Source organism: Gymnodraco acuticeps, unplaced genomic scaffold, assembly GCF_902827175.1.
Source record: "Gymnodraco acuticeps unplaced genomic scaffold, fGymAcu1.1, whole genome shotgun sequence".
Taxonomy (NCBI): Eukaryota; Metazoa; Chordata; class Actinopteri; order Perciformes; family Bathydraconidae; genus Gymnodraco; species Gymnodraco acuticeps.
Window position 1 is genome coordinate 295,942 of NW_022991454.1, and position 26,167 is coordinate 322,108.

General features: G+C 39.5%; 2 protein-coding genes across 19 annotated transcripts in view; one reads left to right on the forward strand and one right to left on the reverse strand.

Moving 5' to 3' along the window:
* The window catches only part of LOC117532959 (band 4.1-like protein 1), a 104,928-nt gene extending 100,469 nt beyond the window's left edge, over positions 1 to 4,459 (forward strand). For all 17 annotated transcript variants that reach the window (XR_004566968.1, XR_004566972.1, XR_004566967.1 and 14 more), the window contains one exon: positions 164 to 4,459. Coding sequence is in view for 1 of the 17 variants with exons in the window: in XM_034196580.1 (XP_034052471.1) it covers positions 164 to 169 (6 nt within the window). In the remaining 16 variants the exon portion in view is untranslated. The remainder of the gene's footprint in view (positions 1 to 163) is intronic.
* Positions 4,460 to 7,546: 3,087 nt separating this feature from the next.
* LOC117532968 (contactin-4-like) overlaps positions 7,547 to 26,167 on the reverse strand; it is a 203,317-nt gene continuing 184,696 nt past the window's right edge. For both annotated transcript variants that reach the window (XM_034196589.1, XM_034196590.1), the window contains 12 exons: positions 18,935 to 19,110; positions 16,813 to 16,933; positions 15,757 to 15,915; positions 14,768 to 14,917; positions 13,374 to 13,444; positions 11,594 to 11,828; positions 11,204 to 11,319; positions 10,088 to 10,274; positions 9,894 to 10,006; positions 9,644 to 9,812; positions 8,228 to 9,279; positions 7,547 to 8,143 (listed from right to left, as the gene is read on the reverse strand). In XM_034196589.1, the coding sequence (XP_034052480.1) occupies positions 9,188 to 9,279; positions 9,644 to 9,812; positions 9,894 to 10,006; positions 10,088 to 10,274; positions 11,204 to 11,319; positions 11,594 to 11,828; positions 13,374 to 13,444; positions 14,768 to 14,917; positions 15,757 to 15,915; positions 16,813 to 16,933; positions 18,935 to 19,110 (1,589 nt within the window). In that variant the 3' untranslated portion in view covers positions 7,547 to 8,143; positions 8,228 to 9,187. The remainder of the gene's footprint in view (positions 8,144 to 8,227; positions 9,280 to 9,643; positions 9,813 to 9,893; positions 10,007 to 10,087; positions 10,275 to 11,203; positions 11,320 to 11,593; positions 11,829 to 13,373; positions 13,445 to 14,767; positions 14,918 to 15,756; positions 15,916 to 16,812; positions 16,934 to 18,934; positions 19,111 to 26,167) is intronic.

Genomic DNA, 26,167 nt, shown 5'->3' on the forward strand with positions numbered 1-26,167 from the left:
ATTTATACATATGCACACATTAAGACCTAAATAAAAGCACAACAATCCATATAAAATAACAGTCACATCAATATCTTTGAGTGTGCATTGGTGAAGAGCCTTTCCACCTCTCATCTCCCTCCATGTTTGTGTGTGATGACTGATGTTGATGTCTCTGTTGCAGTCCTGATCGGCCATGAAGGCTCCTGAGACGGGGGGACAGGAGAGGGTCCTGTTTGTCCCCTGGCAAACCCCTCAGACACCAGGACCCTCCACCCCGCCTGTGTAAAAACACCAACACCAGAACAGTTCCTCCTCCACTCTGTACCCTTTAGACGGACCAACTGTGACACCGCTTGTGACCCAACCCGACCCTCCACCACTTTAGGGAACAGGAAGAATCCGCTATTGGATGATTCACCACTTGGTTCATCAAGTCACGGCTGTTTTACTTCAGCTCTGTTGTCGACAAAAAACGTAGTTGCATTTGATGTCATCTTGATATTTGAATCAATCAACCCAATTCCCTCAAAAATGGCTTCTGTCACATATGAAAGGTATAACAGCATGGGTGTATAAAGAGAATTGGATACCAAAACAGACTTTACTCGAGAACAGAAATACTCGGATCATCCATGGATCTTACAGCATCCCCATTTTACAACTTCTAGGCCCTGCTTATTTATATTGATTTATCGATAAGGGCTAATCAGTGTTTGTCCTGTTTTTATTTACTTACTTACTAAAATCCCAATGTAAGTCAATGAGGGCCAAAATGACATCACGGACTGTAGTACCACCGTTTGGCCACTAGGAAATTTGCTTCCACGCCTGGTCGCTTCTTGTATTAGAGCAGAGGGAAATGACGGAGACAATGCTGGTGGTGGGGTGAGACGGGGAGGGTGGTGTCAGGCGGCCTTTTTGCTCGACGTCGCCACCTCCTGGCTGTGACCTTCAGTATAATCAACTGCTGTCTTATTAGCTTTTTACATTTTTATCTATAGAGGATCTAATTTATGTCCAGTGTTTGCTTGTTTATGAAATATGTATAATATCAGATGACTATAATCTGCATGATTCAATAAAAAAAAATAGCAGAGGGAATGAAAAAAATAAACCACTTGTCCACATTTGAAATCCATAGAAAGATAATGGGACTGAACTGTAAAAATCCCTTGATGGACACATGGAGGAGACGGACAGTTGCGTAACACTTCAGTGGACAGCTGGGACAATCACTGTCCACATCACATTCAACGTTCCCACTTTCATTTTGACGTCTATTTGCCATCTACACTGAGAAATGCTGGTCACATGTTTTGGGCAAAGTTAAAGGATTTTTAAAGATATTTTAATATAAATAATGTTTTATCTAATATGTGTTGATACTTCCTAATTTGCTTTTACTGACTTCCATCTTGAAACAGAGACTGTAATGTTATTCTTGTGCTTTTAGACGTTTTAGTGTTGATGTGTGAGACATACGGAGGGGATTTAGGTGCCACAACAAAACGGAGAAGTAGGACTTTTTATTCATTGACAATTAGCATTTTTAGAATCAACTTATTTGTTGAAATGTCGAGAAAAACTTGAAAAGACAAACTTTGAAAAGTCAAAACAACTAATAAATCAAAGATTCTGGCGTTGAATAGCCTACATTATTAAAATGTTGACTATATTCTGGAATTGTAAAACTTCCTCCTCATTTCCCCCTTAGCCCTTATATCATACTCTTCTGTAGAAACCTCTTTATTTAAGAGCTTCATTAAAAGTTACGTTTCACTGGAGAACCTACAAAGTTAATCACAGACCCAAAACTTTTAAAAATGGTGAAGTTGTGAATGAAAAATGCATTGAATTTGGTTGCTTATAATAGCAGCTTTTAAACACCAAAATAAATGTATGTTACAGTTGGATCCATTACAAATCCACACTGCCTAAAACGTTCAAAACCACAAGAAAATAACAAGGGTACTTTTTTTCTGTTCAGTTGGATTAACTCAATTTAAGTTATGGTGTATGAGTTGTAATGTATTTATAGGAGTGGTGAATGTGAGGCCTGTACTTGTTCTCCCTGTTCCCCCGACAGACAAAGCCAAGACTTCATAGTGTGACCTAAACGAAGCGCCGTCTAACCCCGTTGGCTGTCACACAACTAGTGTTGCAACATTCCGAGATGTTTCCAAGATGGAAACTTGAACAGGAATTTATGGGAATAAACTGGGAATTTTCTAAATTGAAGGTTGGCTCTTTATAGGGAACTTAAATATAGTTGGGGAAAGTATATTTTAGCATAATCTTGACTAAAACAAACAGATGCCATTCAAGTACACTTGAATATCCATGCCATAGCACACTGCTTACTGCATGGCTATTGGGACCACACCCCCTACAGGCACTGTGCATTCCTCCATCACATGCACACATGAGTAATATTTAACTCAACATTCCTGTTTTCGTTCTTCAATGAAACAAATAATTGTTCAATAAAATAATGAAATCAAATCAAATTAAAATTTTATTTTTTAAATCTGTTGAAATGTCATGTTTTTTGTTTAATTTTGCATCGAATATTTCCAAAATTCCCCAGCTTAACTTCCCATAGAAACCTTCCGGAAATGTTCCGCCCCTTTGCAACCCTACACACAACACATACCCTGGATGACCTTTAATAATATACTATGCATCACTTACCATACATAATAACCCCTGTGATGGAGCCTGACCCGCTTTAGCCGTCATTGTTAACTTCGTGCTACTGCTAACCGAAAGGCAGCGCTTGTGAGATTTTGCAATAAGCAACCATTATTCCACCCTCTCTCCTCTTAAGGGAGACAACTGTGAACTCTCATGTGTAACCAAAACCTATAACGCAGAGTTTGTGATATTAAAAAGGAGCTTTTCCAACACTTGTGACCATGGCTTTGTCCCCCCCGTCGTCTAACCCTCCCAAATCCCCCGACCTCAAACTGTCGCCCTGCTGATGATGTGTCTGAGGAAATGAGATTCCCCAAAACTGGTTATTTGTATATTATATTTTGTTTCTGGTCGTATGACACTGGACTGTTGTGAAGGCATATTTGTTACTGTAAACCTGTGATACTCAACTTAGCGAACCAAATCTGGCCCTCAATAGGATCCCCATCGACCAATTATTAATTCAGAAAATAGAGAAAGCGATTGACAGTTGTAATTGTATGATGCTTTTAATATACATTTGGAACAATAGTGCTCAAATTTGCATCTAAATTGATCAAAATACTTTTTTTATTCATACAAAAAGGGATAAAAAAAAGCTACCTTGCCCCAATATTTAACAGAAGAATATGTTAAATTCTTGTAAAATATTGGATTTATTTGTAATTTTGGCCTAGTGTCAACCCTGCTAAAGGAATATTGTCAATTTTCAAATAAAGCATTTCAATGAAAGAAGAATACAATTTGTATCAAAACCACATTGTGTAATGATATGAAAAATGTAATTGTTACGTTTCATTATTTAATCATTAGGTTATAAACAGCTTGAACACAACATGTACAACTATTCCCAGCTAGAATGTATTAATAATGCTTGATGCTTTGATGGTAACGTTTATTTGTGTTGGTTATTACATGAAGCATGTGTTATAATCATGAAAAGTAAGTGCATTTCCCACCTTTTGTAAAAACAACTGCAATATAAGATCCAATATGTCCAAATGCAAGTGTATTACATATTGCATTCAAGCTGTTTACTTATTATGTAATGTGGTGTAATTACACAATGTGTATTTTAATACATTTTAATATTTGTTTATGATCTAGCCCCTTGTATCCTGTCATTTTACAAAAGTGGCCCCCGGGCGAGTTGAGTATCTTTGCTGAAAACAGATGGGTGTAGTTTTGTACCGATGGATGAAATGACTGCATCATGAGAAGCGCTGTGTGTGTTTGGTGAGGTGGTGAATTGAAGGATGGAGGGCCTATATTTATGTATAGATATCCATACTTCTGTGTATAATCTGTAAAGTATGTAGAATCTAAGCAGGAGAAAGGAAGTGTTTTATAGGGGGAGATATGAGGCAGTCAGTGTAATCCCACCGCAGTAGAAGTGACACATGAATGGGTGCCTTATGTTGGGAGTCGTGGTTATGGGGGGAGTTTTCAGCGCCGTTAATCAACACGACCTCCCTCTCAGTCCAAGGTGTCTCGAAAGTGATTTACTGTCTTGTAAAATAATGTGACATTGAGCGTAGAGACGAAATAAGTATCTTGTTAAGCGAGATGAAAACATGTATTGGCCCCATTAGAAAACCAGCATAGTTCAGTTATTTATTTTCTCCATGAAGAGCATCAAACCGCTATTTAGCCTCCACCTTCAATTCTCCACTGCCTTTTGCTCTACATCCCCCTAGTGCTTGGTAGTGTGTACTTGCTGTATTTGCATTCAGTCTAAATGGAAAACATACATGCATAAATAAATGTCTCAATATGATTCAAACAATGTCTCTGACTCTGGAAAAAAGGAAGAGGGATTTGATCCATAATGAATGTTACTACTACACGTTAATAATTGATCACATGCAATAAAGGGTTGTGATGTTTTTTTATATGGGATCAATGTATGGTATTATTATGTAGTAAATCAAAAAGGATTATTACATTGTTTTGCACTGCCATCTTGTGGCCAGAATCACCAGATTTAAAAACAATATATTTGTTTGGTGTTAGTGCCATCTAGTGTATGTTCTGCTTTATGTTATTCAACATATAAATGGACTTCACCATGATCTCATACATTTTAGCATTGATATGTCATTAAATGGACTGAATTGACTTATGTTGCTTAAAGTAGCGTCTTACAGACAACAAGGTCACTTGATTAGTCATGATGAGGTTACTAACCCTTTTAGAAACCGTTGTATAACGTGTTTTGTGGCTCTGGGGCCATCCCTGATGTCATAATGAAACATACAAGGTTATCTGGGGTTGAGTGTTGAGTACATCATTTTTAAAGAATGCCTGTGGGATGTAGAGTTTGGAAGATGTGGCCCTTTATAATGAAGTGTGTTGTAAAGAGATGTTGCATTATCAAATCAAATCAAGTTTTATTTATATAGCACATTTATAAACGATTTTTGGTCGAGCCAAAGTGCTGTACATATAATAAAAATAGCCTACAGTAGAGACACTTTACAGCAAATGTGCAAATTATAAGAAGTGAATAATTTATTGTTTGTGGATATCATTTTTCTCATATTAGGGACCATACATTGGGATATCTACAGGGTGTCCGCGGGGTCTTACATAGTATTACAAATGTAAAAGTTGATAAATCAATTTAGCGAAAATTAAGGCTATTAAAAAGTATTAAACGGCATTTTCCAAGGTATTACATTTTGTAGCTTGTTTTCAATAAGTATATGGCCCAAAGAGGTTGTATTCTACAGTGTGCCTGAATGTAATCATTGCGTAGGTGTGTAGTGTGATTCTGTGTAGTTTATTTATGGAATCCCGTTGGGTTTGACGTCATCTGAACAGGACATCGCGCGCTCACTGCTTGATAGCGCGCGAAGGTCCGTTTACGCCGGTTGCTAAGCAACATCGTTATGGGGAAATGCAAGTGTGCGTCCAAATGGTTGGAAGATAAGGAGGAAGGACAATCAATACTGTATATAGTCAATGTGAGGTAAAGTGTGTCGCCAAGGTAACCGGTTAAAACTCAGTGGCGATGAGATCTTAAAATGTATGGAAAGGGTCTTAAAAAATTACATTTGACTTCAGGATTCCTGCATATACCCTGATATATTATGTATACATAGTATGACGATATACTTTATATAGTTTTATCCTTTACTCCTGTAGTGTGTTACCTAACCAGTAATCAACATTTTATTAATCAAATAATATTCTGAAGACCAATACTCAGTCAACTCTCTCACACAGGTCATATTGACTGACGGACCACCAGACATTGACATTGTTCTAGAAATCAATAATCTTTATTAACACAGTATAAACAACAAACAGCAACAGAGGAAGCCCTCATGTAGAGCGTACAGTAAATGGACAGAAGACCCAGTACACCTCCGAGGGGCCGACTGAGACAGAAGCATAGACATAAGGGCTGATCATGGGTCAGATTTCATGGTACACATACAGTATACACAAACCTATCTGATGCGTGAACCTTTGCACGTTCCTAAAGCCATTCAGTCGGTTTGCAGGTGGACAGAAGAGAGGGGACAAAGTACAGTCATGCTGCGCGACAGTTAGCTACAGTATGAAACAGAGTTATTACATAAAAACCAAGTAAATCATCTCTTTAGAAAGGTTCTTTTATATAAATGATTTGAAGTGTACAAAACAGTATTTTACACGTTTCTCGATGCATGAGCAAGACCCAGTAGCCTACAGCACACTTCCCTTCAAAGTACAAACTACTTAACTGGATTACAAGTTATATACAGACTGCTCTGCGCCTCTGTAGCACAGCAGTCCCACATGGCATCAGGACACTATGGGAAAAAGGAAAAAGATCAGCAGCATTGTCTTTTAAACAAGGACACACACCTATAAAAATGCACCAGGCCTCATATATTGCCAATATCCCATGCGAAACAGCAGAATGCCATTCAAACTAACCTTGGTATCCTCAGCATTGCACAAAGGATGCTGGCCCCTTCCCCTCGATCCCAATCACATACATTATCTATCAACCCCAGCAGCATGTAAACATCACCGCGGCTGCTTCTATGTTCCTAATGTTTCTGATATACATATGATAAGTTAAGGCTCTTTAAGGACCTGAGGATTTTGAACATATGATGAGGCACACAGAAGGCAAAGTATATCTCTAGACACAGGGCGAATCGCAAGAATGAGGAGCATGAGACAGCCACGAGGGTCTGGTCACGAGTGGAGTACAACGGCCAACGTAAAGGAGCCCAGTGGAGAAGCTCTCCAAAACAGCACGGCGCTATTTCTGGCAACAAGGTCAATAACTCAATCACATGGATGGCTTTAAGGACCCCATCGACTTTACATTCTTGGTCACCTTTAACCAGAGGACTGGTACCAAAACTTGATAAAAGCGATAGCATCCAGCATGATTTTTAGAACAAGGTTGTTGTTTTTGTTTCTATAATTACGCTGATGGAGTCATTAGCCGCGTTCACGACGCACCACTTTAGTTCCGATATAGTTCCGAAATGTCGCGTTCACACCAAAAAGAGCTGGAACTAAAATTAGTTTGTGGGAGAAAAAGGTTCCTATGTCTGATTGGCTGGGCTGATTGCAAACCACGCCCCGTAAAACTCCCAAAACGTTTTGTGAAGCCGCCATTTTATTATCATCGCATTAGCATTATTAGCATTAGCCCAGCGCACAAACGCAGAGAGACTAACTTATGGCAACACAAAAGAAAACATGGGAGCGGTGGAGATGAGGAGGTGTCGGCGTTCTGGCGATTTACTCGGAAGGCTTCAGTAGAAGCTGCTGGGAGTCCCAGCAGCTTCTACTGAAGCCAGTCCCCAACTCCGGGGACTTCGGGTGGCAGTATACGCTGTGAAGTTGTTTGCGGCCTGCCAGTAAAAAAGCAGAAGAAGAAGAAGTGACGTCAGCGGCTTCATTTGCCTAATCCTTCCCCAGGAACTTATTCCGGTGTGAACGCGATCTGTACTTAGTTCATGAGAACTAAAGAGTTCTCATGAACTAAGTTCTCATGAATCTTTGTGGGGAAAGTACTGCCGTGTGAAAGCGCCTAATGTGGTCATTCGATCTGTCCATGAAGCAATCCCTTTTGAGTGCACTTCTAATATAATTTACAGTTTAGATAGGACTAACAAGAGGCGTAAGCAATCTTCGGTTAGCAAAAAATCAAGTGGGTATGTTGGGTTCATTCCTATATGTTTTGATGGTCCTATGCTCCCAGGGTCCCAAGTTTTCAAAGGGTCTTGTTTTCAAAGGGTCTTATTTTCCCATAGTACTATGATCCCGGGCCCATATATTTTTACATGTGTAACCTATCTTTACTATAGATACTAAACTATGTGTGTGCCATAAAAAACAACCCAAATATCAATGTGTAAAGTCTTATGTGCAACTTTGAGGGTGTACAAGGTGTACATGTATGTATTAGTGTACGTTTTTTAAGCGTATTTCCTTACAACACATTTTCTTAACCCTAACCCTACAGATGTATCCCTGTGATGCTCCAAAGCAAGAAGACATTTGGAAGAAATCAAAAAGGGCATTTTGATTGAAGAACACAACTTTTTTGACAACTGTTTGATTGCTGCTACAGCCTCATGTTAGCTGCATCTTTTATAGTGTAGGCATACTTCAATGTGCCAGGATGGACAGAGGAATGATTATGAACACTATTAACTCAACACAAACGTAAGTATTGCATTACGACTGACTTGAGGAAATCCAATCCTTTTCGATAGTCCAGTTAGCATGAACTAGGAGGACGTTTTTCTACGGATTCATGATATACTGTATATAAAGAATCTTAAAAAAAAACTTAAACCGGCTAACTTCATCAAGTATGCTAACACTTTCCCAATTGTAAAGCATTAGCATGTGCTGTAGAGACGGATGATTTGTCCTCTCTTCATCTACCAGTGTTTGGTAAGATGACCATGAATGACCCAAGTCAATACAGTCCTTGGAGTGAAACAATTTAGAAACATTGCAGAAACAGAAAACACAGAGATGTTACAGACAACAGCTAAGAGTTCATTCACTTGAAGAAAAGAAACGTCTCCAATCTACAAGTATTGTCTTATTTGAGAAGAAGGTGCGCTGTCAAATCACATTCTTAGCGTCCAGACTGGAAAATTTGATGATGTTATTTGCCATGCACTTTATTGTTTTCGCCCCAGTAAGCCCAGACTGACTTCAAATTGATTAAGGACAAACACAAATCTATAAAGCTCAACATGTCATACAAAAAGATGCATATAAGACATTTTTCTCTTTATTTTTGTTTTTTTCTTATGAAAGCTGCTTTGGTAACAACATGGTCATGACATCGCTCAATCTCCTTTACTCGGGTGCTGAAGGGGACTCCTTCCCTGTCATCTGAATGGCGTATTTTTTTTATGTCTCCCTTTTGCCTCTAAAATCGAAATGAATGGATCTAGTTACACCAGAGTGGGCTGTGTTTGCGTTCCGCCGAAGAGATGTCTCCACATCAGATGCACCGTCTGCTGGGAGCTGTTTGTCATAAAGATGTCCGCGCTGTGAAAGACAGTGCTATTGTACTGAGGGCTGATAGAGTGGAGACCTTGGATGCTGAGCCGACAGCGTTGGGGCCTGAAAAGGTATTGAAAAGAACGAGGCTGTTAGTCTGACACAATTTATTTGGCATTTCATTCCTTTAATCGGCAGCCTATCCAGCCTGCATTAGTAATTACGAGCTGAAAAGCCTAATTTGAGACGAACACTTGAGAGCCATTACTTGAGCAGCGGAATGAAACATTGAAAGAATTCTAAATAAATTACAACGCTTGCTGTATGGTGTCACGTAGAGGCCATAATAACACACATGTCTCACATGTAGCACATTACTTTCGACACTCTTTCTGTTATTTTCGGAGATGATGACAGCATTGTGTTCTGGCCAGATAGCAGCAGGGGAGTATATTATGATGCTCAGGCACTAACTAGCTTCACTGACCTGGTATCCTTGGGATGGTGATCTGCCTGCTACTGCTGCCTTCCCCTCCCTCTCCAAAGGGCTTTATCTGGATGATATAATCCTCATCGGTGGGCAGGGCGAGCTCCACAGAGGTGGTGTTGGTTTCCATGACGTGGGGGCGGCTGTGTCTGTTCTTCTTGTACAGCACCTGACGACGAGAGGGGTCAAGAGTCAGGCACAGAAGCAACAAACACAATTTTCTGATAAAACCAATAGACTGTGAGCTTACTTTGTAACCTGTGACCTCTGACTCATTCTCGAGGGCTTTGACTCGCTCCCAGTTCAATATAATCTTGGAGTTTGATGTGTTCCAACTCACTTTACCGGGTGGCTGACTAGGCGCTGAAAGCAGAAAAAACACATTATCTATCTCGATGAAAAGCGGAACAATGGCAGAAGGTTATAATTAGATCTGATACTTACGTGGTTTTTTGGTGGTAGCGTTGACGGTGGGGCTGGGAGGCCCTGTTCCAGCAGTGTTATATGCCCTCACTGAGATGTAATATGTGGTGCTGCTTTTTACCCCGCGGATAATGGTAGACGTTTGGTTTCCTACAGTCCTTAGCACACTAGTCGTGTCTTCCCTTTCACTTCTAGTCCAGTACCTCAGCTGAGAAGCAACAGGGCAGAACGGCAGACGTGAACACAGGCAGAAAAAAAACAGACACCTTAAAAGCTTTCTGTTACACCCTGTCAATGAAGTGCAATCCGGAAACAGGACGATGTGAAGTTAACTGGACGGGAGATGGGAAACCTTTCTGAAAACAAGCTTTAGCAGCATGTCACATCGTGTGCCTTTTGCTCACGCGAGCTACAAGCCGCAGTTGTGCTCATCAGACATGTGTCATGCTTTGTGGTAAAAGAGTGAGGTCGTATATTGAAACGAGGGGTACAAAAAAGAGAGGCAAAAACAAAGAATGAGAAGCAAAAAAACCTCGAAAACCCCCTGCCATCAACTTCCACTGATAACAGAGATCCTTCCTCACCCCGCTTGTCAGGGCTGAAATAGCTGGCATGCTTGGCAGCACAAATATAATTTGTCTTTTCTCACAGGAACGGTTTGCTCAGGCCTTGCTCCTCCGTTGACTTTGAGTGGTCAACAATTCATAATTCTGGCACTATATTCAATCCGTTGGATGAAAACAGAAGCTTTGTTCATGTCTTGGATTTCAATAATGAGCTGAATTAAAATGACAAGAACTAACTGAGCGCAAAGCCAGTGTCTGAAACTGCTTTGTTGTGTGGATTAGAAAGCTAAACGTTCTATGCCTTAGAGTATTGCATCAGTACGCTAATCAGGGTGGTTACAGTACTTAGGTAAACAACAAGAAGAACACAACTAAACCCACAGGCATGAGACTAGGCTGGACCATTATGCATGCAGCAAGCTATTATCTGCTATGCCCAGAGTGCATGAGTCTGAAACACTCATTAATAATAGAAGAGAACAAGATTCAACAGCATTATTTGCCATGTGCTTGCACACATTTACATCCGATGGGATCACACACACAAACAAGGTATTACTTTACAGCTCACCTCATAGCCCAGGACTCTTTTCTTGCTGGTGTTCCAGGGCAGAGCTTTCCACAAAACTTCAATCTCGGATGCTGAGAGGCTCTTGGCACGGACCCTGGTGGGAGCTCGGCCAGGCTCTGGAGTAAAAAGCACAGAGACTTCAAAATAACACTGAGCTTTGATGACCTGTCAAAGAAGGAACATCAAAACATTTTCAAAGCGATTTCTTCCATCAAGACAACAGAGGGAGGGAAGTAAGGCAAAGATGTCTGCAAGTGCTGATAGAAGAACGTTGGCTTCATGATCACTGCTGCTACTGTTCCAGACTCGTAAATTACTCACACGTTAATAAGGGCTAAGCAAGAAGAGCTATTCCCTCACAAGTTGTGTATGACATGAGATCATACACACCTTCTTCAGCTGAGTTGATCGTGGTAACAGGTCCGAAAGGCCCTTCCCCCTCATTGTTATAAACCCCAACCTTCACGTGGAAAGGCGAGAAGGGCTGGATGGTGTCGTTTTTAAAGATGTATTTGGATGCCTCGGCGGATGTTACGGCAGCCTGCATCCACCCGGTGGCACCGTGGGGTCGAAAAGCCACAACGTAGCCAAAACCCGGTCCATTTTGCTGCTCCTCTGGAACCGGCTGGGACAAAATAAATACACAGATTAAGCCAAAAAAATAGGTAGTTCCTAAGAAATTCTGAATCTTAAAAAAATCTGAATTCATGACTTTCATCGGGCCAATTTCATTCGGTCTATGAACTGTCTTTATAACTCATGGGCTAAGTTTAAACATGTAATTAAGGACACAACCCTAAGAGGAAAGACAAGGCTTTCCATTTTGAGGCAATGCTTGTAAAACATTGTATAAATATAATATTCTCTACACACAAGAACTATTACTGGACATATCCATTACACAGCATGGTGCCTCTCAGCATGAAACCATAAACTCAGCTGTTGGTCAGACTGATAACATGCGTTAAACATTTATAGATTCAGACTTCACTCTACTGGATACTGGAATTCATTACTTATTTTGTTTCAGCCCTGCCTGGTCTTTAAATCAACCCAATATGGCCTAAACAGACTCTCCTACAAGTGACTCTCAAACATTATTCATGACAATTTATGAATGTGATTTACTTGTGGTGTCCCACAGGGGTCGATACATGGACCCTTTTTTATTCCTCATTAATATGAATCACTTACTTAATCACTGCATCTGTGTGTATGTTTGCCTTTCTGCTGCTGATACTGATTTGTCACTTTCAAATGAACATGAATATCTTTCTTAACATGTTATTAAATCTAATGTAGTGGTATTTGTCATTTTAATTATTTAGCATGCAGTAAGTAAGATAAACATTTATGATATAAATATATACCATAGTTCAATTTACTACAGATTTATTTAACCATTCTTGACATATTACAATTTTGTATGGGCTGCATCCTATTCCATCTTCCTCAATTTGAAACTTTCTTTAGACATTATTGTGAGTTATGCTACAGATCCAACAGCTAGCACCACTCTGCTGTTATTTGAAGTTTTCTTATGTACTCATTATAGATCGTTTCTCTCTTATTAACTGACATAAGTATGTTTTTTGTTTGTATTTTGTTGTAATGTGTTATCATGTGTTGACTTTCTAATGTCTTGTAACATGTGCATCTAAACTAAACTAAACTTAAGCTTTAAGAATTTCAGGGCCGGGACAAAATTGTTGCTTTGTTAAGCAGAAATAAGGTTTTAAAATAACTCTTGCATAATAAAACACCAACACAGATTCTGCCAAACGTCTCACAGCGGGTACTAATGATTTTTAGCAGCCTGAATTAAATATATAAGCCTTTGGAGCTGGACTGATATGCAGGAGCTTTGTAGGGAAAGAAAGAAGGAAGGAAAGATAGAAAGAAAGATGGATAGAGGAAGGGAAAACAATTTGAAAGAAAGTTGGGGTTTCGACAGAGCCATTGAGTTTAATTATCTTATTGAAACCTCAAAAGCATTTTTCTCTCCCCTAGGGTGACAGAAGCAGTTATTGCCTCTCTGTTCTTAAAAATGAAATGCCATACATTAATCTATCCAGCTGTTATTAATGAAACAGAGGCCCAGATCCAAAAAGAATAATAGCGTCTGGCTCTCTCTTCCATGGGTGAAGGGGTCCTGAGCAAGCCTGCTTACCTCCCATGTGATGACTAATTCGGAGCGACTGCCACCGCCTCCACTCACATTAGCTGGTGTGACCTTCGGAGCTGGAGAAAGAAGACGGATCAGCTTAGCCTTGTTGACTTCACACAACGCTGAGAATGCACAAGTAATCTTTTTCCTTGTTGCTACTTCCAAATGGCAGAGAGAGGTAACTTTGTTTTGTTGATATTTGAACTTGTGCATTCAGAAATCCTTTAAGATATCAGCAAACTTCTCAAAGCTGAGTCATGTTTGCCGACATTTCTCGACTGTGATGTTTTTTTAACCAAAAGACTATTGAGGGTCGAAACAGAAAAACAAACAAAGGATATAACCTCTCTGAAGCTTTATCTGGGTACATTACTGATTGCCTTTTTATTTTAATTGTTTCAGTTTCAATAGAATTTCAGTTTTCAACACCAAATCTGCGTTGCAAAGTATATCTAAAATATTTAAAGGTTTTGTTTGCCAAGAGTTTGATGATAAGATTGATACAACTTTATATAAGTACATTAAAAAGCTACAGCTAGTAGACTGTAGTCTGGGCGAAATAGCTCTGTCCAGAGCCAATCTTTGGATTCATCGGCTATTAGTCTTGAAATCAAATATGTCTGAGGTTCTGGTGTAGCCAACGGGTATCCAGATAACTAGCCGAGACTTGCTCTTCTGTGTGCTGGTTAATGTTCACACGCTAATGAAATTAGAGCTGACAGAATATGACCACGACCGGATTGTATATTTTCAGTTGAATGCAGATATCGGATCATAGCAATTAGTTGAAAATAAACTAAATCCGCTTACCAGCCCTAAAGCTAACCAATTCATGTATGCTTTCATTTGTTTATTCCAAACTGAAGTTGAAAAATACAAGTTTTAGTTTTGTGAATTAAGTTTTTGTAATGACTAAAACAGAAAATAAACTGTTGAGGTTTAGAGGTGCTGCTTTTAGCCTTAACGCTAAGATAAGGTAACTAAACTAAGCTAGCATACCATGGATGTATCCTCCTACTTAACAGAATAGACATGAGGTAGATCTTCTCATTAGACTCTTGGCAAGTAAACGTTATCAATATTACTAAGGAATACATTTAAAAAAACAGTCCAACACGAGATATATACGTTTTAGATTTAGTTCTAGATGTGAATTTTACCCTAAAGTTTTTGTAATGACTTAAACTGTTGAGCTTTAGAGGTGTTGTTATTAGCCTTAACGCTAAGCTAAGGTAAACTAAGCTAAACTAACATATCCTGGATGTATGTTAACATTGTCAATATTACAAAAAAAATTAAATCGCCATGGGCTTCAAAATAAAAAGACAGACTAACATGAGATATACATGTTTAAAGAGGCATAAGGAAAGTTGATTTTATTCTCATGCAGTACATACAGGTCCCCTTCGTCCTTGCTTGTTTGGAGGGCTTGCTGGGCTCCCCGGTCCCGATGGTGTTGCCCGCCAGGACTCGATACTCATACTCCACCCAAGGGCTCAGGTCTATTACTGTAGCTGTCAGCCGGTGGCCCCCCACCACCTCAGGAACTGGCATAAAACAAACATTGCCCCCCTTTCAGTTTCAAAACAATGTGTGTGTGTTTTTTCTGTGTGTGTGTGTCAGCTTAGTATCAGCAGTAGAATGTCCTCCGGGCTGACAAACCTGGTAGGACTTCACTACAGGTACACGAGACAGGTGTAACCCCTCACAAGGACACATAATACACACACTAAGAAACACAAACAACAAGACAACAATGGCAAATATTCACCAAAAAAATACAATCACTATTGACTTTCTTATCTGGAGATCATTCTTTAGCCCTTTCTCCATCGTAAAAGGAATAATAGCAAAACACAGTCTTGCTAAAAAAACAGGAAAAATAAATGATTTTATAAGAAATGACAAGAAGTCAATTTTCTCTGTCTACCTGCAAGGTCATCATGTAGTTCTGTTTCAAATATATTATCCTGATGTGGTAAATCAATGAGGCCAGTAAGCCTATCTTAGAACAAAGTGTCCTTAATTCACAAAAATAGCAATACAAAAGGTATACAGTCTGGCATAAATGCACATTATACCAATAATGCATGAATCCTGAGCCCCATTAAAGGGCTATGTGGGGAGGAATAAAATCTTCACTATCACTTAAGTACACTATCAAATAACAGCCTCTGCAACAAGCTCCATCATTATGATGAGATCCACGTTTTCTCTGTATTCCCAGGAGTGCGATAAAATGGCGGTCAATTGTCGTCCTATAATTGTGTAACATTTGAGGTCTGAGGTAAAATTACATCTCCAATATTCTCACAGGCGAGGCAGAATGAAGAGCGGCCCCCTCCATGTGATTGGAGGCGGCCACGGCTGGTTGGAGAGAGCTTACCTGTGGTGACAGCCTGCCACCCGAGGGAAAATGGTGTCCTGGCCTGGATGGTGTATGCCGTAATTGGACTGTGATTATCGGGACCAGGCCTCCAGGACAGAGAGGCTGTGGTATCAGTGATTTCTTCTACTTGGATGCTGGTAGGCGGCCCCGGGGGACCTGATAGATGGCACAGCCAGGCAGGGAGGAGGAAGAGGAAGAGAGAGATAGAGAGGCAGACGGAGAAGAGAGGAAGACGAGTGATGGGGAGGAAATTTAAATCAGGGAGAAATGGGAAGATGGCAGAGAGAGTCACGGTGGTTTTAACACCTGCAGCTACTACAGAGAAGTCATTGAAACCTATGGGAGCCATTTGGTGTAATTAAACAATACATTTCATTTTAACCTTGAAGAGAGAGATTGCCTTTTTTATTCTGTTTTGGTATTTCTTCATAACTGAGGCACAACCAGTCACAGTACATATTAATTTAATATCAAACTCTAGGCTTGTCACAACAACCACTTTTGTTGCACTTTTCCCGTAATAATTGCGACATTCTTGATATTTGATACATAATGCAAGAAGACTTTTTTCAAAAAGCAATGAATATTCTTTTTTGAACAACATTCAAATATTTTAATGTGAAAAAAACAATATATATCACTAATTAAATACAAATGAAATAAAACCACTTAACTAAACCAATGAATGTAATGGACTATGTTATCAAAAATGCACATTGAGGCAAAGTCTATTATTTATAGATGGAACGAAAACCTGTAGCTTATTGGGGCAACATGTTGGTTGCATTTTATGTAAACAAACACAATATCATGCTAAACAAATATTATCCGTGTCATGTCCATATATTGTACTTTAAATAGCTAACGTAAAACAATCAAGGTCATGTCCATGTATAATAATTTGATAACTTGGCCTAACAAAGTCCTTCCTTCTTCTGCACTAGATGAAATGTACGTTATTAAAGTGTTTTCAAGCCTTAAACATTGACAATCTGGTCTTTTTTGTTTTAAATTGAAGTGTGGTGAAAGCAAATGATGAGTGTTGTGGCTCACCTCTGACTACCAAGTCAACAGCGATGGAAATGCTGTCCACCTTGGTTTGCACAGCGCACGTGTACTTTCCCGCATGCCTTAGCTGGATGTTTCGGATCATAATGTCTCCTGCCGAATGTTGCTGTCATTCAAAACACACACACACATACACACACACACACACACACACACACACACACACACACACACACACACACACACACACACGGTTTCGTAAGCAAAATGGTAAGCATACAGCTATTGCAATTCAAAAACACTACTGACTTTTCCAGCCCTTTGGGAGCAAAACCAGCTGAACAGAAATCTCATTCTCATGTATATGTATCTTGAAAAATAAATCCATAATTCTCCGTGCAACCTTTTTCCTTCCATTTTCTGAAAAGGGCACCAGAAATACCTCTCGATATTGAGCGTAATGCATGCTTTTATTTCAGCACTATAATCAAACGAATATAATAGCTTATATCGGTGCAGTATGGAGCCGTTTCATTTAAGGAGCCGTCTAATGACAGGACTGATAGTTGGTTCTTTAGGGGAGCTTTTTATACCATCTCTAATTGCAATCCCCACTTCTACATTATCATTTCATCAGAGCAGAGCCGGTTGCTTAACACATCGGCAAGCTTTGGCACAATGGCAGTTAGAATTCTGTGGAGTGGCTGCTAGCTTAATCAATGTAAGTGCAGATGAACAGCAATTTATTAGAGAGCGGAGACTGTAAATTATGGTATAAGAAGCACCTTAACTGGGGATGAAACGGGAAAGAAAGCTGGTTTTTTTCCCTCTACTCCTGCAGTTTTTGAAGGAGCCTTGCATTTTTTTTGGGGGGGGGAAATAGCCCTGCGTATCACAAGCTGGGATGTAAGCTACAAACCTTTTAAAAAGTATATACCGGCTGACTAAGACTGGTTGCAGGGTGTGTATGTAAATTTATTTTAAAAATAAACCAGAGGCAGCAATTTTCATTCCATAAATAATACACTTGATACAAACATTCCCCCTGCACTGCGGCTGAATTTATTATGACCCTGCTAAAGAAAAAAGAAAGTATATTATTGATGTACCAATGTATCTTCAGTCACCTCTTGACCTTTATTCAATGGAATTTCTGAAGGCGTCTTTTTATGTATCAGAAGAGCACAGGGGCAGTAATGAAAAGAGCATTCTTCAGCATCATGGGGTGGGGATAGTTTTGAGCAGAAGCTGGTGAGGAAGTATTTCCTGTATTGAGTCAAAGGGGCCAACACTGTTATGAAGTTTCATTTGAAGTTCAGAGACAGCTGATAGAGCGGCAGAGGGATTTCTCTATAGCACTTTATCATAATATTTGAAATGGAAACTAAATCACATCAAGGCTTTTCATGTGGCTGTGTGACAGATGAGTCATTCTCATTGCACATCCTGTATTTACAGTTTAATATCAGGAAACATTGCTTGAATACAGTATGTATGAGATCTAACAAATATCTGGTATACATCTAGTGAAGTATTTTTGTATGCAAGACAGCATGAAGGTCACTCAACAATACTAATGAGGCAGCTTCTACGCTCTGAAATTAATATATGTTGACCTCACTCTGACTTTTGTTATGCTAACGTTATCGCTATCAGAAGGTTTGATTATGCTAACGTTACTTTTTAATGCTAACATTTCATTTTTTGGTTTTCTAATGTTACTTTGATTAAGTTACTCTTGCTGTCCTTTTACATCTACTTTGATCTTGTTAACACCTAAATGTTGTTATGGTAACGTTGCTTTTCTTTTTGTTATAGATGCTAATGTTACTTGTTCATAGTTATGCTAACTTTACGTATATAAGAACACAAAAAGGTGATTTGTTTACTACCTGCAAGGTCTTATTTTGTGTATTCTCGCTTATCACTGCTACTAGCTGCTGGTATTTCATGTAACATGTAAGCTAGGTATGTTTGATAGACGTCAACTGTCAATATTGAACAATGTATGTCCAAGTCGTATGTATAAGAAGAGTTTTAGGAAAGTTGCTTCGTACCTAGTGAAAATGTCCATAACATACTAGCCATCATGACAATGCAACTTGATTTTGAACACCTTGCTGCATCTGCATGGTGGTTGTCAGAAAACATTAGATTGTAGACTTACGCCTCCCACTTTTTCAAAGAATCCCTCATGGTTCCCGAAGTAGATGAGCTGCTCGTTGAAGAACCAGGTGAACTTGAGCTCCAGGGAGGGGTCGTGGCTCACTTGGCAGGGCAGGACCACGCTCTCCCCCACGGTGATGTCCAGCGTGGTGGGCAGGGTGGTGATGACGGTCGCCTCTGAAAACACACACCATCAGATTAGACACACTGTTCTGCCCCATTTGTACAGGCATTAGAATTCAGCACAGGAAGGAAATGGCTTTGCAAAAAAAGCCCCTCCATCATTCTTATGGATGTGTCAGACTCAGTTAATAGAAGGATATATGGGACAGAGCTCACAGCAAACTAGGGCGCACAGCTACAATAACTGGTATTAGCTTTCGGCCTAAGCTTGTCTGGGGACTCGGAGACGTTTCTCTCCTCCTGAGAAGCCTCCGTGTGTCTCTGCCAGCTCAGCCTTAAGTCTGGAACTCCTCCGAATCCGCTAGGAAATTCCCAAAACGCACCACACAGCAAACACTTCTTCCAGGCGCCACTACTCTCTTTTCGATCCCTGCACTGCATTACAAAGGCGTCACAAGGGAATAAGGCAAGCGTCCCTTATCTGCACTTGTGTGTGAGCAGCAGAGGAGGAGGAGGAAAGTGGAAGGACATGAGAGCGGCGAGATGAGAGGGAGAGACTTTTGTTCTTTAGTGCAACACACCGGTCTCCCTCTTGGGGGTGCTGTGATGACTTGGTTGAAATTGCCACTCGATGTGTGCACACAAGACTAAATTAAGCATGGCAAATGATCCCTGGACAGGCATAGATTCATGTAGAAAGTGCCGAGGTGCAGTCTTCATCCAGAGTGAATTCGATACCTCCATTGAATTGGCCCTCTTTGCGACACACACACACACACACACACACACACACACACACACACACACACACACACACACACACACACACACACACACACACACACACACACACACACACACACACACACACACACACACACACACACACACACACACACACACACACACACACACACACACACACACACACACACACACACACACACACACACACACACACACACACACACACACACATACATCACTTCAGGGGAAATTACATTGACTTACATGCATTTCCTGGAGACTTATCCTAACCTTAACCATAACCAACACATGCCTAACCCTTAACCTTACCCTAAACCTAACCAGGTCTTCACCCTAAAATTAATGATACCCCTTATGGGGACCTCCAATTTGTCCCCATAAGGGAGGCGAGTCCCCACACGTGACTGTGTAAACATATTTAGGTCCCCACAAGTATAGTAATGCTAGACCACACACACACACACACACACACACACACACACACACACACACACACACACACACACACACACACCACACACACACACACACACACACACACCCCAGCACACGCTCCCAATGTGATTTATCTAGTCGTTTTCTGATACCAGGCCAGAATGCTATCAGCTGGTAGGTGTTGTCATGTACACAATGAAAAAGCACACAGTCCTCTATTGCTGGGGCTAAATGGTGAGCGATGACTGTGCAGGAAGAGTGTAGTAATAACACAAAGGGGTTATTCTTTGTCTGTCTTTTAAAAGGCGACATCCTTGTATGAAAGTCACACAGAAAAAGGGAATAGAAAACACAAATAAATGTTAAGGGTAAGAAATATATTCTCTGTTGTTTTCATGTAGGGAATACACTCAATATGTTTAGACTAGCTCAACTACAAGGTAAACATAAATGCATAATAGGCCTTCTGTAATTTGAGCTAGTGTGAAAACTAATTAGCAAGAGAGCAGAGAGGTGTGCACAGTTATTCAAATAAACAGATGGAAAACAGGATAAATGGTTGAAAAAGATATGAAGGCTAATGTAGCTCCATCTGGACATCCATTTATTCCACATATAAACGCTATTACAGTATTTATTCACTGTACAATATTTCATTTTCCATTCAGTTTTATCTTTTGTTAAGCTTGTTTTATCCTTGCAGCATTGGAGTTAGGGCTGCTCAATTCATCGTATTTTAATCGCAATTACGATTTTGGCTTGCAACGATTACGAAAATAACATAATTGATTATTATTTTTTTGTATTGGTTTTTCAGTTGAATTATACTTAAAGTTCAGGGTAATCAACTGTTGAAAAAATACTGATCAAATGTTTTCAATACATTGATGTTTTCAAAGTAAATGGATAATCGTTTTTAATAATCGTGATATCAATTATTGACCCAAATAATCGAGATTATGATTTTTGCCATAATCGAGCAGCCCTACTTGGAGGAGACTTGGATTTAAGATTGAAATGCCAAAACTATCATGTGCCTTTTGTATATAAGACAAATAAAGCCTGTGAGCCGTTGTGTACCAAACCAACTAAGTGTAAATATCTAAAGGAATAAGTAGTAGTGCAAATACTTGAGTTCCATGAGTGTGTGAACAAATAATAGCATCAATATCCATTTTTGTGTAATAAATAGAATATCCAATTACAAAGCAGATGAAATGAACACAAAGTGGTACTTGAGTTTATCTGGCACAGCTGTAGGGTGCATCTGGCAACACATGGTGAACTGATGTGAGGGAAAGGCAATAGGAGAAAACAGCTCCTGAGGGACGTACAGGGAAATCCACAATCAAAAATTGCACTCCTCTATCCCTGGAAATGCTGTAAACATTCGTCTCTTTTATTATTTCTGCAGCAGAATTGGTGTGTTTGTCTCTTCTCATCATGAACTCCTCTCCTTGTGGTCTCTTACTTCCTCCAGGGATTGACTGTGACAATGACGGTGGGAATATGCTCCCTTATTACCCTCCTCTGTCATCATTGTGACAGATTATATGGACAACCAAGGTTGGTTACACAACCCCACACTGGGCTCTTGAGGATAATTTGATTGATTTCTATCTTGTATAATGCCTTGTTACCTGCTGCCATGGTAAACTCCGGGACAGTAACCCAGTCACTTAGCGGGGTCAATCACAGACGAGCTACAGTGTGTTAACGTGCTGAGACCTCAGGAGGATCTGCTGAGTTTCACTTTGAGATTATGAAAATGGCCGTCTCCAATGTGACATTACATGAAGTAGAATTCTGTCCATAGCCCTAATCATTTTAAACTATCCTCTATTACACAGCTTCTCAAACTTTTTTCAGTAATGTACCCCCTTTGAAACATTTTCTCAGCCAAGTACCCCCTGACCGACCCCGAAGAAGTATTAACTCCTTCATGTATTACAGCAAACTAAGGATATTTTCATTTTATGCATGAAAAAAAATAACGACATTTTTTTAAAACTGATTTTTCCAAGGAAGTAATATCTGTTTAACAAACCAATGAACAAAATGATATATTATGCAAAACTATAAAATACAATACACACATTTGACGTGTTTATATGAGGACCCCCTTGGTGGTTCTATGAATATTTTGTATAAAATTGTGTTTTCTATTTAACTTATTGTAACCTACTAAGATTTTTGTAATCATGCATGGTATTTTTTTAATCAACTTTTTTTAGTTTTCTTAAATCTCACGTACCCCCTGCAGTACCCCAACGTACCCCTAGGGTCCGCGTACCCCCATTTGAGAATCACTGCTCTAGAATTGGAAATCACGACCCTAAAGCAATATCACAATCTGGAAAAATCTGATATTGATGCAATCAGGAACCCATTTATTGAACATTTAATTAATAATCCTCACTCCTTTAAGGTCCTGCTACTATTTACATGCCCCCCCCAGAGGATACATGACTATTATATCGTTACTCATATCATTTTAATTATAATTTTTTTCATTTATTACTCTCTTTTTGTCTAACACAGACACACACACACAGTAAGACACACACACTGTTTTTATTTTATTTTTGTCTCCATGTATATTTTGTAGGGGTGCACCGAATGGGAAATTCTTGGCCGAAACCGATACCGAAAATAGGAAACAGTTGGCCGAAAACCGAATGCCGAAAATGATTAATAGAAATATATATATATAATGTATACATCTTTTACCAATGTTGTTCAGCTACCTGATTATGGAAATAGACATGATTATGGCAAAACTTAACTTAAATAATAATCACTATTATGGGTCCATAAAACATTTATTTAGCACTTTTGAATGCATACAGTACATTTATATATGTCATGTATTATTGCTAAAAAACATTATATCGCAGTCTTAGTGTCGCCAACTCGTTTCTAATATGCAAAGACAACAAATGCGTCTATGATGTATTTTCGATCAGACGAGATCTCTCTCCCCGGTCTGTGTGCGAGGGGGCGGGGCAGTTTACACACACGCAGCTGCTACATGCAGCGGAGCACACTGCGGAGATGGCGGAGAGAACGCGCTCCGAGGTGTGGTTAAACTTTACCCGTCTCGATGTGGAGAATACTTGTTACCATAAGTGCAATAAGAGTTTAGCATGTAAGCACGAGCAATTTGTCTAAACATTTAGCAAAAGTGCACCGCATGCAGACGGAGGAATGCACCGGGTTCGACCGTCTTTCTAGCAGCTCTGTAGCCCCATCCACGAGTAACGTTTCCACGTCAGGTGTTATGTATGCTAGCAGCACCACACGGAGTTAACTACATTATACAAACATGGGTTAATGATTAGAGGAAACTGAGTTATTTAGTTTGTTAAAATTTCCGAAAGCCGAAAGGTCCTTTTTAACCATTTTCGGCCGATAATTTTCGGTGGCCGAATATTCGGTGCATCCCTAATATTTTGTCAGTTGTTATTTGTCTTTACTTGTAAATTCGCCTTACTGTCTTCTGTGTATATGTCACACTGTACTTGTATGCAGTTGTCTTGTAACTCCTATATCAATAAATAAAAAATTCAAATAAATAAATTCAAATGTCTGTCTCTCCACAGTCACGTTTAGTAACACATGTCACCTTGTTTAACATGCATTATCATCCATAATTAAAAGCGTCAAACTACTGTGTGTCGTGTGAACTGAATACATAATAAAGGCTCAAAGCATGATTTCTCCAACCATGGATGAAAGTATGGGAATAAATTACACTCGTACTAATCTCTAAGTGGTGGCTGGACCATTCGTGACTCAAGCTTTTGGAGTGGTTTTATTAAGATTTAAGGACTAAAGGAGATTGGCTGCAAACATATATAAAAAAAACAGATGTTTGGTTTTACTTGCTGAATTTCATCACATGTATTACATATGTCGCTCGCTATTATTCTGTATTAACAAAATATAATAAAAAACATAACTTTTTGGGGAAATCATTGCATGACAACTGAAACTCTTTAAAGCTCCCATGTCATGGCCATTTCTACAGATCATAATTCCATTGTTGAGGTCTACTAGAATAGATTTAAATCGTGCAATTTTCCAAAATCACATTGTTTTCTCAAACAGCATCTCTGTCTAGTATGTGTATTCACTCTCTGTCCTAAACGGCTTGTTGGAGCTCCGCAGCATAGACAGGTATTTTCTGTGTTAGAGTTTTACTCCCTACAGGGTCTACTTTGAGGGTCTTTGACTCTGCAGACCGTTTACATGCATAACAACCTTCATAACACACAAGGGGACGGGTAATAACCGGAAAAGCATGACATGAGACTTTAAGTAAAGTAGTTGGATCCAACATCAAATGACATGGGACCTTTAATGTCTGGTTAATTTAAAAAAAGAAAATACATTTTTTTTCAGAATAATTAAAAGTCATTATTATTATGGTTGTTGTTTTTATTCATGAAATGTTTTTAGGGGCATTAAAGAGAGTGTCTAACTAGAAATTCACCATGCAAGGAGATTAAAATATCCTTATTAATAAATCATGAATTCATTAATATTTAACTTGGTTTGTATTGACCTATATTCAATATAATCAGAACCAAATTAGACATTTCAGGAAAAAATAATAGGAAATAAAGGACCTGGGAAATAAAGCCTTACAACACATATTGCTGTGGTGACCCCCTCCATCCCTCCATGGAGATATTTGAGATAAGAGAACAATGCTGCGCAACATAAGGTCTGAACCTTGTTTAAAGCTTAAATTATGAATACATTGATATCTTATTATGCAAGCAGCATCAAGATGGATCACTCAACTGAACCGAAAGTGGTCTGCGAGTCAAATCAGATGACTGACTGACACTGGCTCTCAGTGGGACGCTCAGAGAACCCTGTAACCCAGGGGTGTCAAACTAAATTTCATCATGGGCCACATTAGCGTTAAGGTTGCACTCAAAGGGCCGGTTGTAACTATATAAATATACATATATAAATATATAAAATAATGTATTATATTACATTATTGCCTCTGAATTGAATTATTATCGGATAGGGTAATAACTTCGTAATTAACTATGTCGGAAAGCAGAAGTCTAGGGCAAATACTTGCAAGTCTCTTCAGTGCGCATTTCACAAAAGGAGATGCATTGTGGGACATGTAGTTTATGGGCAACGTGATTCTGTAAAGTGGCATGTAACCGTATAATAAAGGTATTATATTATTTGCAAGCTCTTGCGGGGCCACATAAAATGAAGTCGAGGGCCGGATTTTGCCGGAGTTTGACACCCCTGCTGTAACCTCAACATACGGTTGAACAGAAACCAGAGCGAGCTAACAGTTACCAAATGAGTCGATGCTTGGCGTCCCCACACGGCCAGTTTCACCAGTCTTCCTACAAACAGCAGCCATCATGAACAATGCTCATACTCCTGCCCCCCCCTGTGGTCAATCCTTCCAAGCTTTAATGGTGAGCATGAATTCTCCTTGAGTGTATAGACACTCTGTAGCTTTCCACACAAGGTGAGCTTGAATAATGCATGGAGGATCGAAGTGCCATGGGGCGCGTGATTGTAAAAAAAAATGTAGCAGAGAACATCTTCACCTTGTTAGTCTTCCAAACTGAGATACATGCACATGATGTGAAGGTATGTAGGTTCAAGACCAGCAGAAACTTGCAGGTCGAAGGCTTTTACTTAAAAGGTATATCTGCGGATTATTTAATGCATTAGAGGGTAAAGTAGTCACAGTCCGTGTTGCTGAAAGAATCTTCAGTTCAATCTCGGGTCATTTTAGAACAAAAGTGCTGTGACCTTTTTCAAAGACAAATCGTTCCATCCCCAGTTTTACCTTCCTCTTGCTTCAAAGAATGCTTTTATAACCATTTTTTGAAAGCACTTATTTTTCAAAGCAAAAATC